At 35.3% G+C, this 15,864-nt stretch overlaps 1 protein-coding gene across 5 annotated transcripts in view; it reads right to left on the bottom strand.

The window, feature by feature from the left end:
* LOC140172814 (uncharacterized) overlaps positions 1–14,420 on the bottom strand; it is a 244,802-nt gene extending 230,382 nt beyond the window's left edge. For all 5 annotated transcript variants that reach the window (XM_072195943.1, XM_072195946.1, XM_072195947.1 and 2 more), the window contains exon 1: positions 13,213–14,420. In XM_072195943.1, coding sequence (XP_072052044.1) covers positions 13,213–13,986 — 774 coding nt within the window. In that variant the 5' untranslated portion in view covers positions 13,987–14,420. The remainder of the gene's footprint in view (positions 1–13,212) is intronic.
* Between the last annotated feature and the right edge of the window lie 1,444 nt (positions 14,421–15,864).

Raw genomic sequence — 15,864 nt, 5'->3', positions numbered from 1 at the left:
TGCGGGGACCCAAAGATGGCCGACCAAATCCTGACCATGACTTGGCTCGTTGGATTCGTCTATATACATCCGGAAGTGTCGAAAGACGCACCTTGGATGATATTGTGTTGGACTTCTGCAACGATGCACTCCTATAGAAAGAATTAGAAGCTAGACCAGTCAGTACGATAATATATTCTTTGTATCAAACTCAAATCACAGATCTTAGTAACTACTGAATGATTCTGATAAAATAATGATTAGACCAGAGTTACATAAATACCAACCATGCCAACGAACCAATCAGAATGGATTTGGGATTCTCCACTGGCAAGGCACATATTTGCATTAAGAAGGTTCATTAAGGGTAGATCATTGGTCAAACCAGCCAAAATATCAATTTTCATTATCTAAATCAATATATTATTGACAAATAACACTTTTTAAATTGATGTTTTGCAAAAGATCATTCTTCAAATCATATACTTTGAAAACTTGCTTGATTTATTGTTGTTAATGAGTTATGTAAGTTTTACAAAAGTGTTGTTGTTTCAGCTCTCCTTTACAACATAACTCAAGAACCACAAGACCTACAAAAATATATCTGTGATATTTGAATTCTTCTACACACTCCATATGAAATGATCAATGCAATTTTTGCCAAAGCTCATTATCATTCGCAAAATGCTGTGAACTACCAAATCGCAACAGTATAAAATAGTTGCTAACCTTAAAAGAGGATGAAGGCAAACAAACTGCTTGCTTTTAAAGGTGTGACACAAAAAACGCAATCCATCAAAACAAGATATGGGAAATTCTCCAGACCTATAACGAATTTGATTGTCAAATGCACAGGTCCTGGAATTTTACCAAATTAATCTAAAGAGACTGTACATTGTGGCTTAAGGTATACTTTTAGTATACGGTATGAAATCATATCAAAATACCTGATACGCGTATATAATGTAATTAGTTGCAGTTGACTAGAATAGTGAAGGTGGAACAAACAGCAAAGTAACTTGGATTGTGTTTGAAATAGACAGGTGTTTAACTGGGAAAATGCATATGCCATGCATTGATTGTACCATCAGCGCAAGAGTACTAACTGCAACACTTCAAAATGAACTTTAGGGTTTTTATAGTAAAATAGAATAAAATAAAATAAATGATAAATAAATTAATTGACATCCCTGATGAATGAATGAATTAATTAATTAATGTATTTATTTATTTATTTGTTTATTTATTTATTTATTTATTTATTTATTTATTTATTTATTTATTTATTTATTTATTTATTTATTTATTTATTTATTTGTTTATTTGTTTGTTTGTTTGTTTGTTTGTTTGTTTGTTTGTTTGTTTGTTTATTTATTTATTGATTTATTTATGTATTTATTTATTTATTTATTTATTTATTTATTTATTTATTTATTTATTTATTTATTTATTTATTTATTTATTTATTTATTCCGAGGTCAAAGGTCATCTAGGGGCCAAATCTGGAACCAACTTGGCTCAAAGTCAAAGGTTAGGGTTAGTGTCAGGGTTGGGGTTTATAACTAAGTTATTGGGTTTTTGGACTAATGTGCTATTCCAGTTGAAGTAAACACTACCCCTGTGGAAGATATTAGAAATACCTTCCACAGGGGGAGTAAGTTTTTCAAATGTAATTGGTCAGAGTTAATAATTTTGAAACCAATACTCCCCCTGTATTATAGCTTTACCTATATCTTTAACAACTGGAGTGAGTATTTCAAATAGAAGTTACTCAATCTATTCGAAACTCATACTCCCTCTGTGGAAGACTTTAGCTAAATCTTTCCACAGGGGTAGTGTGGATTATAAATGGAATAGCCCAATGACCCTTCGGACTATTGACCTGTAACCCATATTTTCGGACATCCACACGGGATCGGAAGTGGAACGGGCCAATTCCAATGTGATCGGGACATTTTCAAATGACTTTTGGACCTCTATACAAAGAGGTCGGTTTGTTTACAAAAAGGCAAGCAATTTATTTTTGCATCTTATTTCATCACACAAATATGTTCGATTAAATTTGTTGACTTCCAAATTTGGTTTCGCTTTTTGGTCAAATTTTAGTAAACTTTCGATGCATATAAAGCATCTTTTATTTCAACTATGGATAGAAATAGGCCTAATTTTCACGCTGACTGAAGTTATTGGCATATGATCGAATTGAGCTCCCGTTGTGCTTATTAAGCCTATTATACAGAAAGATTTAGAAGATGGTGCTGTCGCTTTACTTCTGCCAAGTGATTGAAATACTCATCTTTAAAGTTTAGAATACAATTTTTTTACATAAAACAAAATGTAGAAATATATAGCTTGGCATACTTCTTCCCGCGATTTTGACTAGGTCCTATATGATCTGGGTGGTGTTTCACTAATAAAGATGTACGTAAGCAGGGTTCCTGTGCGGTACTTGGCATTGTCATGCTTGACTTGTGCACGCGATACATACGCGTAGCCTATACGCGCCATCAATGAAGAATCCATTTGTCAAGTAGGGGTGTATAAAATTCTTAAGTAGCCACAAAGTATTTTAAATTCAACCAAACCCGAATTGTGAGCTTAAAACAATAAGCAAACGAACACCCCCACAAACAAACAAACAAAAAAGTTTCAACTTAAAAGCAGTCTGGCGCAGATAATTTTAGGGACAGATTAGCTTGAATTGACATATTTTAAAACCTTCCCCCTCCCCCTTGTCGTATACCAGATCCTGCATCTTGTTCACGCTTTTGAGATGTGCCCCTAATAAACTATTCAACGCAGTTACTGTAGGCCTACTAAATTTATTTATACTAAATATACTGGTATATGTTTGGGTCCGAAATACAATACAGTTGGTTATTCAGATTTCAACGATCATTTTACGAACGGGTAGGTCAATAATATTGGTGAGTCGACGAAGACTTGAAACTGTTCTTTAAGAATACATTTTACCAGCAACATAATGGACGATGACTGTACCTCCAACGTTAATGGATACTCACAACATGATCTTCATCAAACCAGTGATACTGACTTTGATCTGATTGCAAATACGTTTGATCCTGACTTATTTCTGTCCAATATCGATCAAGTTGACATCTTTGACAATCTGTTAACCGATGATCTTGATACAAACAGCACTTCTACAATCTTCGATGATGGAAAGCCTGAAGAAGATCTGATGATATCGGAGGACTTGATGGTTGATAGTAAGCTTCAGCATGATATGGTTGTTGGTGCTACTGCTATCATGACTGAATACAATCAGGAAGAAAATCGACCTTTAGATCCCATTGATAATATCACGGACACCTCATCTAATGTGTATGCGTATGGCAAAGGGGCAAGTGCTTGTTCTGTTCCTTTTATGCTTGAAGAGGACCTCGCTGGAAGTCATATCTTAACACCAGACAAATGGTTTGTCAATCCAGCTTCACCATCTTTGAAGACAACACTTGATTTAAAGAATCCTAATTGTCTCAGCTCCAGCATTCCTGAATGTGAACTCTCTTCTGAAAACATCGAGAATTGCGACATCCCTGCTGATGCATCTACCAGCACCTCATCAAGAAGAAGACGGCGCAAGAAGACCGTGTCTCCAGCATCTATTCAACGTAAGAAAGAGTGTAGTCGGTTAAGGAGCAAAGCGTATCGTCAGAGAAAGAAGGAAGAGTTGGAAAGTCTTCAATTGCAGCTGATGAAGGCACGGCAGGATGCAAATGAAGCCTGGAAAGTCGTGAAGACAAACAAGAAAAATCAAGGTCTGCGAAATTGACTGTTCTGATAAAATTACTGATGTTTATGTTTTTTTGTAACATTGGTTGGTATTCCTGCAGATAGACTTCATTGTTAGTTTTCACTCTGGGTGTATTTCCAACAAATAAGTGTGGTGTTATGAACAACTATGGCAAGACACTTTGGATAGCTTTGGTTACAGAGCCACTACAACGTTCAATTTTAAATATTTGAGAAATTTGAATTTACAAGAACGTATATGCATATGGAGCAACTACTCGGATGTATACGAACCGTAAGGTAACATTCAGTGAATTTAAACTAAAGTAGTTCTACGGATTCTTGTTTTTATAAAAAGATACAGACCTTTTATCATGTTTATATTTTTTTATTTTTTCATAGGAAAAAAAATTGGCTAGTTGGGTATATATGTTTTTTTGGGTTTTTTTTATTTTGCTTTTTGTTTGTTTTTTTTGCTTCAACAAATCATGCAGTGGCCAAATTATTTAGATTTCGAATTGAAATATTTACCAAAAATGTGGTAAAACATTGCAAAATAAAAAATAAATCAATTATTGGACATTTCACAATTTGAGAAGAAAAACAAAAAGTAAAAGCTGGCCCAGATTTTGATATAAAATTGGATTGGATTGAGCCCATATTTATTGGTCGAGCTATGAGTTTTAAATATTGGACTCTATTTGGACGAGACGTAGTTGAGTCCAATATTTTACAACTCATAACGAGACCAATACATTTGGGCGTAAAGCATCCAATTTTATCATTATTATGTTTAGGATTCAATATTTTCACACACTTGGATTCATCAAAACATAGTAATGCTCAAATTAGGGTTGGACGGTGTAAACAGTTATAAAATATCTTTTATATCTTTTTATGTAATTGCCCCAATGGGTTGGAGGAGTCACACCTTTTGGTGACAGTGTCTTGATGCTTCTGACTCTTCCTGGCTAGTCCATTGGGTCTATTTTTACTTTTGTTTTCTTTTGTATGTATTGCGTAATTTAACTTTGCTTTTTGATGTATTTTTAGCCGAATTTGTAAAAAAATTTGTTTAGACCTAAAGCAAACTCAAATTTTGAAAAGGGGTATAATCATTTAGCATTTTAAGAAAACAGTTCCAAACCTTGATGTTATCGTGCTTGCCATGCATAGACCACCAACATGACCATTATTTTCATTCATCAGAGTTCAATATTAAACAGATTTATACACATTTCATTGCAATAATTTTCTCCAAACTTTTAATTTCAATCAAAATGTGTCAGGCACTTTTCCTCTTATTTATCATGTTAAACAAGAGTTTTGCTATACATGTGAATATGTTTATGGGTAAATATATAATTATTGTATTCTTAAGGGATCTAAAATGAGCATTTATTGCGTTTCGACAGTATTTTTTGTGGCACATGAGAGCACCTCAGACCTATCGAATTGTATTCTGAATACGAAGCATGTCTTTCTGATATCAAATAATTTTCATTTTTGAAAATCACAATATAATACAAATTTTATGACAAATTATAAAAAATTTCGAATTTTTGATATATAACAGTCCTCGAAGTAAATTATATAAATCTAATGATATATTCTTAAAGTGTATGTAGCAGGAGGAAAAGCCGACGGTCAATTGAAAATTTTGACCTTTCATATTGAAGATATGGATTTTTTTCCCAAAAAGACCTAATTTTGTTTGGTGTTTTGGGAAAAAAAATCCATATCTTCAATACGAAAGGTCAAAATTTTCAATTGATCGTCAGCTTTTCAACCCACCTACATACACTTTAAGTATAAATCATCAGATTTATAAAGTTTACTTCAAGTACTGTTAAATATCAAAAATATATTAATTTTAATGATTTGCCATAAAATGTGTATTAAATTGCGAATTTCAAAATTCAAAATTATTTGATATCAGAATGACATTCTTCGTATTCAGAATGCAATTCGATATGTCTGATGTGCTCTAATGTCCCAAAATAAATACTGTCCAAACGTTCATACCCCAGCCCTTAACTTAGTATACTTTCTACATTATAACTTGAGCACTTAACATGTTCAATAGTAGAATTAGAGGCTGTGTTATAATTATGAGCCGGGGGTAAATTTCCAAACGGCGCGTGCCGAAAATTGATTTCCCCCTCGACCTCTCGACCTGTGACAAAATCTTTGACCCCCTTTGCATAAGCCAAATTTTGTATCCCAATTGGTCTAGATAAAATGCGAGCGCAGCAAGTAGAACAATTTGTATTTTAAGCATTTCCGTACTGTTTTTCTAAGCTTTTTACTTTAGAGCGTTGTTTTATCTAAAAGGTACCCCATGAAATTTGCCAAATATTGATTTTCCCCTTTCGGCTTGCCTATGACAAATGTCAAGTTGTGAACCTATACTGTTTATCATGTTTATTTCATAGGTTCATAGTGCATCTATGAAGTTGTCCATCACTCCCCGTATGAGTAAGAAAGGCACCAAATCACTTTTATTATCATCATTTAAATATCAAATTATTAAAACATGAGACTATTCACCTTTGCTGATATCAAAAACTCTCATTCAATGGTATGAGATGATATCGTAAGATTATGTTACTGCATGTTATGAAGACGCGACCGGGTCACTCCGAGCGCCGATGTAAAATACGCCTAGACTTTATTGTATCAACGTAGAAGTGTAAACCTGGTGATTTTCCAAAAGGATTATTATGGAATTAAGAATAATATGATAATTCTGATACGATGTTAGATCTAGAGGTAAAATAAAATGAGTGCCGAGTCAGAGAAAATTAAATCGTATTTTGTCACTCAGATATTTTATTTGACACTGCATGTACTGAAAGAGTAAAAGTTAAAAAATGGACGGTATTACTATTTACACTCTAAGAAATAAAGGTTCTAAAGTTGTCCTCTCAGGAGAACCCTAGAGGTTCTCTAAAGAACCAAAAAATGGTTCCAAAACCATCAAAAATAGCCCAAAAATTCGGTTCTTTAGAGAACCTTTAAGGGTTCTCCAAAATTAAAGAACCTCTTTAGAGGTTCAAGGATTCTCCTGAAAGGACAAAAAAGGTTAGAAACTTTATTTCTTAGAGTGTATGTACTACGGTTGTATGATCATAAATATTTAACACTTTCTCTTTTATGTTTCAATCTCATTCCAATCCTCAGACGCACTAAAAGAAACCAATTCATAAAATTTGAAATGTATAGATATAGAAAATTTCTGTATGTAGACCATGGATCGTCCTGTTTGAAATAGACGATGATGGTGTCATTGTTTTCTGAGTAAATTTTAAAGTTGAGGTTATTTTTAGGATGCATGACATGGCTTCGAAGATGTCAATGTTAGAAAGGTTGGTACAGCAAGAAGTGATGGATGGAAAGATCAATTGGATTGAACGATCATCCTGAAATGATGATCGTACTTCTGAAGTTCAGACTTCAGTCATCATTGTTGTCGTCATACGGTCATAATATATATCGTCATCAACATCGCATCAAGAAGATTGTATTCCCCCATCATTATCTATTCACCATCCTGCTCCTCCTCTTGCTCCTCCTCCTCCTGCTCCTCCTCGTCATCAACATCATTATCATCATCTTCATGATCATCATCAATGATCATCATCACCTCAAATCCCTTCTTCTTCTTCTTCTTCATCATTATCGTTAACAACATCATTAACATCTTCATCTTCATGTCTGATCCCTCCTCCTCCTGCTCATCGTCGTTGACTTCATCATCATCATAGTCATCATATTTACTGTCACCATCATTATCATCATAATTATTTACATCATCGTCATCATCATCATCATCATCATCATATCAATCCCTTCTCATCATCGTCATCATATTTACCATAATACATCAAGGCCAATTCCTTCACCTCATTAGTCCTTCCTTCAATAGGCCTATGAAGATAATCATCATTATCATCCTCTTTCTCCCCCACCCCTCCTCCTCATCAACATCATCCTTTTCATCTCTAAGCCCTCGTCATCGTCGATGACATCACATATATACATCAAATATATACTATCATTATAATCATCGTCATCATAATCTCAACCCCTCATCATCATCGTTATCACATATACCATCATCAACATCCACATCCTCTACCTCATCACACATCATGCTTATAGTATACTGCGCCAAAAAGTATCCTTACGCTTGGAAAAATACTCACAATTTCAAAACTGAACCATATCGGAATACATTTGTTTTTTTTATTAGATGCACTATCCAATCCGGCACATTATGACACCCCATTGAATCCAATGTGACTTCAAGAAGCAAAGTTACAAGCATTTGATTAGACGAAGGTCCAATTTTAAAAGTGACAATCTGGCCTATTCAAAACTCCACGGACTAGACATCTGGTTTGAGAGTGGTGAATGGCTAATTTATGCGTGCCTTTAATTTAAAACAATAGGAACAAAAGAAAACTGAAACAAAAGGACTGACAAATAAAATGAAAGTTATGAAAAGTACAGAGAAGTAAAAACGAAAAAAAACTACTTTAAATAAAACGTCATTGAAGACACTGTGTTGTCTTTTAGTTACGCTTGTTGGAATTTTTTTGCGCCTTGTATAGGCCAGTTTGTCACTTTTAAAACTGGACTTTCTTCTATTCAATTGCTTGTAACTTTACTTCTTGAGGACACATTGGATTCAATGAGGTGTCATAATGTGCAGGATTACATCGTGCATCTATTACAAAAACAAATTTATTCCAATATACTCGTAGTTCAGTTTTGAAATTGTGAGTATTTTTCCAAGTGTAAGGATACTTTCTTGGCGCAGTATATAATGATGAAGACAATATTCATAAATACACATGAATGATGAAGATCAACATGAGATTATTCTTAAGAAATAGATGATATACTTTAAAATATTATGAAAAAGTAAACATCAGTCTCATCATCTGTGTTCCAATTTGAACCCGACATTTATTAAGTGCATGACATTTCCGCTAGTCGTTATCTCAGCGAAAGGTTAATGCCACAAATGAACTTGCAGCTTGTGTATAATGGTATCCATGTCATCAACACCATAGGTTATCATTGTGGCAACTTAATTTCACATGTCAGCAACACTTTGGCAATATAAATATTTTGTAAACACGAAAAGAAACTTTATAATACTTACTTTATAATATTGTTATTGGTAATTTGACTGAATATACCATATAGACCCGGGGGAGGCACTCACTAAAAATGGGTGACGGAGATGTGCGGCCACATTAACCCCCATTTTTCAATCCCCTCTCACCCAAAGACCCCCTTTTTGGTTTTACTGAACTCCCTCTCACCCAACAACCCCTTTTTTTTTGTTTTCCTGTCACCAAAAGGACCCCTTTTTCAAAAAAATTGGGGAAATTTCTGATAATCTGTCACTGAATGAGCCGGGTTTTTTTTTTTCATTATTTTTCTTAAAATTTTTCAATTTCTTTTTCAAATTTTGATGAATTTTGTCAAATTTTATATCAACTTTTATATTTGACCCAATTTTTTTCCCGGTCTCACTGAATGACCCTCTTTTTTGGTAAGATTTTCTCCAGTCTCACGTGCATATACTCATATGAAATAGAGAATAACAGAGGATAACCTTTCCCCCACTATATATAGTTTTACATGTAGCCTATACCCTTCACACGAACTTGAACAAGACACTCATAGTCATATGATAAATAAATCACTGAACTACTCATATCCAATTTCTGGGTTTTGATGGACGATGGTCCATCTTAATGATTATCTTCGCGGTCATGCAAATCCCATGACGACGATATACCAACGTCAACATCTTCTGCATCCTCATCCTCGTCATCATTTATACCAGGATTACATCTGTTTCATACACGCATGATGCACATAAAGTTTTTGCTATACATCTGTGCTATCTCCCAGCGAACACAAAACGCTTTACAGTAAACGTTTTATTCACGGGTTATATAAAGGGTATGAAACATGCTAATAACGTTCCAAAAACATTTTTGAAAACTAGATGTTATCAAAACGTTTTGAATTTTAGTATTTTGTGCTGTCTCCCAGCAAACACAAATTTCGGGTTATATAAAGGGTATAAAACATTTTAATAACGTTCCAAAAACATTTTTGAAAACTAGATGCAACACATTTTTACATATTGTTATTAAAGAGTTGATAAAGTATTTTGCATAAAAATGTGTGCCAAATATTTTATACAATAACATTTTGACAATATTTTACAAATGTTGTCGTAGTGTTTTTTTTCAGGTGAAATGTTTTTAAAACGTTTTCATGATCTCTATATTACCCGACATTTAAATGGTATTAAAACGTTTTGAGTATGACGTTTTAAGAACATTTTTGTGTTTGCTGGGGCTGTTACTCTCGGCTCTCCTTTGTCCATGCCACAACTTTCATTTTGTATATGACAAAATACTCTGAAGAATCACAATTCACGAACCCCATTAACGGCTGACATAATAATAATAATAATAATAATAATAATAATAATAATAATAATAATAATAATAATAATAATAATAATAATAATAATAATAAACTGTTATATCTGCAATAGATATTGATTAGATTATTTGAACAAAAATAAAGCAATTTAATCATTTTCTGAAAGAAATCTGTAATGGTTGCCATATAGATGTGGGCAACCATTTTAATCAAAATTAGCCTTTCTTTTCAGACCGTTTCCAACGTACCAAATCTGTATTCGCTTTAACCAACATATCTAAACAACCAAAAATCATATTGTAATCAAATAACTTTGATTTTGTAGCTAAGCTTTAAGAGTAAAATCATGGGTAATTTCAATATCCTGACACGTAAGACAACAGAGATGTGATGATGGAGGTAGAACTTTTTGAATGACCCTCGTGTAAGTCTATTCGTTATTCCATGAACTTGTCTCAAAATATGGTCTTTCCATGCGGAATCATGCTGACAAGATAAAAATCAGGCTTTGAAAGCCAGTGGACTGAAATGTATAATAGTCATTTACAAGTAGACCTATAAACAAAAAATTGTTATTTTACGTCCTATACATACAAAAAAACCAAGTCTACACCAGGTGATGACAATGGATTTGGCTCTGTCATAGAAACTTGTCATATTAACCCGGTCTTTCTTTGAGAATAATGAGACTAACAAGTCATTTAGTCTCATGCAGCGATAAACACTAGTATTCTTGTTTTAGTCGCAACTTTAAGTGTCATATAATATCATTCCATTCACGCGTTCCCTTTAAAATGATCTCTTGTTAATCCTTTACACCAAAAACTAACATCATATAGCGTTACCATGGCAACAGGGTCAAACAACTCCAGGTAGAGAGGAGTCTTCCGAATGATAAATTGATCATGTGGAGATTTCTGGTGAATCTGCCAGTGAATTTGGCTGTAATAGCACGTTTAGTGCTTGCATGATTCAATCACGGGGACCCTTACCAGATAAGACGATTGGGTGATATCTGAACACATTATGGGTATATATTTTGAATAACCTTGCTCAAAGTTTGAAACAAAACGAAGTTAAGTATTATGAGAATAATTGGTATATACCTCAAAAGCCTTAGCCATGGAAGTTTTGTATACAGCGATCTTTCTAAAGTCTTCGCATGGTAGAAGTATATATATATATTATGTAAATAAGCATCATTAACCATTTGCCACCTCGGAAAAATTCAAACTGTGCATTTAACTCTCTTAAGGGTAGACGAGGTATTGTTGGTCGAAGCAGCCAAAAAAGATCGATTTTCATTATCTAAATCAATATATTATTGAAAAATAACAGTTTGAAGTTTTGCAAAAGTTCATTCTACAAATCATATACTTTGAAAACTTGCTTGATTTATTATTGTTTTTGAGTTATTCGTTTTACAAAAGTGTTGTTTTTTTCAGCCCTCTTTACAATATAACTCAAGAACCAAATGAGCTACAAAAGTATATCTGTGATATTTGAACTCTTCTACATACACCTTCGCTATGAAATGATCAATGCAATTTTTGCCAAAGCTCATTACTATTTGTAAGATGCTGTGAACTACCAAATCGCAACAGTTTCAAAGTGCTAACCTTAAGTTTCATCGGATTCAAAAAGTAAATGTAAAAGGCATATATTTCCCAGAGTTTGTGGAGTGATTGACAGAAATTGCAGAATGTACGTATGATTTCATAATAGCGTGAAAACCAAATGAAAGGTGCAACAACTTAAGTTGAAAAACAGTACATTCTCTGCATAAAACAAAATTTGTGGAAAACTTATTCTAATTCAAAATCCCTGAATGTCCCTTTAAAGTAAAGTAGTTTGAGCAATTTGTGTTCACAACATACAATATCATCACCATGTTCTAAAAGGTGTTCTACAATACCGATATCTTTTACACTTTCGACGTGGTTTTAATATTAAGTGTGCATTCACAAACAAACAAACAAACAGCATCAAGGAGAACAATAATTATGTATAACTTTCACATTGTTTCAGTTCATTGTCTATGTGGCAATTTACAGTATATTGTTTACCCAGGTTGGTCCGTGAGGAACACATGCTAATCCATGGAAAACCATGGACCGTTCCAAGCTCATACAAATGCACAAGCCTGGATAGCCAGTGTAGGCTAATATATGCATGCTGGCCTAGATAGCTTTGATAAACAAAGCAAGAAATGGAAGAAAATAGCTAGGAAAAAGAGAAAAGAGAAGGCCACTCCCAAACACAATTGTACAATTTTACTCTTAGCCCTTACTTCGTGAGAAAGGAAACTGGAATTCCAATCTCAGGCCCCGATGCAAAGCATACACCCCCTTTAAACTTCAAAACACCCCACACCCTCACCCCCCCATCACACAAAACAGTTACAGGTAATATACGTATATATGATCCTATAAATCAGGACACATCAGTAGATGGCAGAACGTGGACGTCCACGGTTGTGTTCACAGTTGATCGGATAATGTAACGAGAACAAGTCCATTTGATACCGGTACGTCTTACCAGCTCACACACACCCCACCACACCGTTGGTGCATGGTGTACCAGGGGTGGGGCAGCTTCTCCCTTGAAACATCTTGCCACACTCTATATATTTCCCCATCTTTGACCCCTGGCCCCCTCTAAAAACAATCCTGGCTATAGGCTACTGTACCACACCTCAACTCCTCAGTACACAAATCTTCCAGATCTTCCCAAACATAATTTATCACTTTTTGATAACAAATCAGGCCCGTACGCAGGATTTTTTGGGAGGGTGCTGATTTTGACAAAGTGGACTTTTTTAAGAGGGGGGGGCGAATTTGTGAAAAGTGGACTTTCTTCCAAAAATTTGAACCTGTTTGACCAAAAAAGCGTAAAAAACCTGATTTTTTAATATTTTGGAACTTTTTGTATACTTTTGCAAAGTACCTCGCACCCCCCCCCCTGCGTACGGGCCTGTAACAAATGAATTCATCTTACTTTTTGTCGTCTTTCCTCATGTTCTCTTCTCATGCGTCTTCTTTCTTCAATTCCACTGCTGTGCTGCTCCCGATTCGGATAAGAAGGTCCATTGGATCGAGATGAACCATGACCAAATTTTAACGACGCCGTCGGTGATGTAGGTGATGATGGTGAGCGTCGCGACGTCGACGCTGATGACCGTGGCAATGATGGTGACATCGGAGACGATGGCGAATATCGGGGCAACGTCGCAGGTGATGATCTTGGTACTGAAGGCGACGTTGGAGACGTTGGCGGCGAGCGTCGCGACGTCGATGATCGTGCTAATGAAGGCGAATCTCGGGATCTCAGAGATGGTCGTGCTAATGCTGGCGACGTCGGGGAGGATATCGAATCTCGGGACCTCGGAGATGATCGTGCTAATGCTGGTGACGTCGGGGAGGATATCGAATCTCGGGACCTCGAAGGAGATGATCCGCGTGCCAATGAAGGCGACGTCGGGGATGATAGCGAATCCCGATCTCGAGATGATGACCGTCTTGATGGTATTGTTAATGATAATTTTGGCGATGGGGGTGCCGACCTTGATGATGACGACGACGACCTTGATGACGATGGAAGTGATGATGCTGATGAAGGTGACAGTAATGACGCCGATGACGATCGTGACGACAGAGGACTTGACAAAGCACCCGAAGTCCAACCAGTACTTGTTGTAGATCTTGTCGAGGATCTTAAATATTTCGCTACGTTAGATAACGAGGATGACGGTGACCGACGACGCCAAGACATCTCGATGTGGTTGTTATTTCCTTATGTATACAATCAATATATGTAATTCAGGAGAAATATAAACATCATATCATCACTCCTCAGATAATAACTCATTTAAACATGATCATCCATTATGCACAAGACATTATACGAAACTTCCAGAAAAATTCAACACCATCAGTATAACTATCCATAGAAATCACATAGAGGAAGTCCACCGTGTTTATAATCACGTGTAGTTTGAATATCAGCCGTTGTTACCGGTTTTTCATGAGGATGCGCAGGTATTATCTATGTCCATAGTAGGGGTCAAGCTGGCTGGGGGTTGTAAACTTACTCTAGGTCTATCCAACTGCCCTGCTGAGGACCGAGCAAAACACTCATTCAGGGCTGCCAGGCCACTTTGTGTTGGTAACTGTTTGGTTTCTCTGTCACTTATAGATATGACAACATTTAATGCCTGCTTATTAATATTAGAAATAGACTAGGCTTTCTGGAATCTTAGCGATGTCAGCAATCCGGCATTGGAGAGATGATGAAGTGCGCAAGCGCCATAGTAGCGAGAACTAGCGTGCTGATAGTGATACTACAACATGTACAAGGTGATTACCAACGGCAAGTTTTGTCAAAGGCAAATTACACCACCGTGGGAAGTATCTTGTAGTGTTTCTAGTTTATGCGTGTCCACATTAGGCCGGTTTCTCAAATTTTGGCTAGCAGGAAATCTAATTTGGCTAACTGCTTTGATATTTGGTCCAACTAGTCCTGCCACTTATTATTTTGCTTAACATTTGAGGGCAAAGATTGATATTATTTATACAATGGTCTTTAGTCTTGACTGTCACAGCATAACAAATAACACTCCCCTAAAACGCGCGTTTTAGCCCCCTTTGGTTAATAATTAAATTTGACTTTTATTCTGTCAGTCGGAGTGTATAACTTGGCTATTCTGTGGATAGTCCTCAACCTCTCTCTGTGACACTGGGGTGATAGATTGCGGTTGCGGTGAATGAGAAATTAACATAATTTGAACATTGTAACATTGAAAATTCCAACTTGTAACATAATGTCTAGTTTGATAGGCTAAATTTGTTAAAATGAAAATGTTAATTCCTTGTCATGCTTGTGTCAAATCAAAAAGAATATAAATCTGCAAAAGGTCTGCTTTGTTTGTAACAAAAATAACAAAATTGAGCCAAAAATTTCAAAAATTGTGATAAATATACCCCAAATCGTGAACTTTCTGTGAAATTTATTTAAAAAATAGGATCCAAAAATCAACGGCAGAGGGATTAAAGGTCTACTTTTGACTGAAGAATTCTCTTGAAAAGGTCTACATTTGGAAATCCGCATCCCACAAAAATATTCTGGCTACGGGCCTGACTCCAATGCAAAGTTCCACTCCATGAGATCCAGTGATTAAGAGTGGCATAAATAGCAAAAGCAAGGGCTCAGGTATGAACGTTTGGACAGTATTTTTTCTGTGGGACATGCGAGCACATCAGACATGGAATTGATTTCTGAATACGAGGAATGTCCTTCTGATATCAAATAATAATTGTGATATTTTGAATTCGCGATATAATACAAATTTTATGACAAATTATTAAAATTTGATATTTTTTAAAATTTTTGATATTTAACAGTCCTCGAAGTAGACTTTCTAAATCTAATGATATGTACTTCAAGTGTATGTAGCTGCATGGGAGGAAAAGCCGACGATCAATTGGCAATTTTGACCTTTCATATTGGAGATATACATTTTCCCCCAAATTTTTTTTGGGTGTTTTGGGAAAAATCCATATCTTCAATACGAAAGGTCAAAATTTCAATTGATCGTCGGATTTTCATTCCAGCTATACATACACTTTAAGTACGTATCATTAGATTTATAAG

Source organism: Amphiura filiformis, chromosome 16 (genome assembly GCF_039555335.1).
Source record: "Amphiura filiformis chromosome 16, Afil_fr2py, whole genome shotgun sequence".
Lineage (NCBI taxonomy): Eukaryota > Metazoa > Echinodermata > Ophiuroidea > Amphilepidida > Amphiuridae > Amphiura > Amphiura filiformis.
The sequence above is the reverse complement of the archived record's forward strand: the minus strand, read 5'-3'. Positions and strand labels throughout refer to the sequence as shown.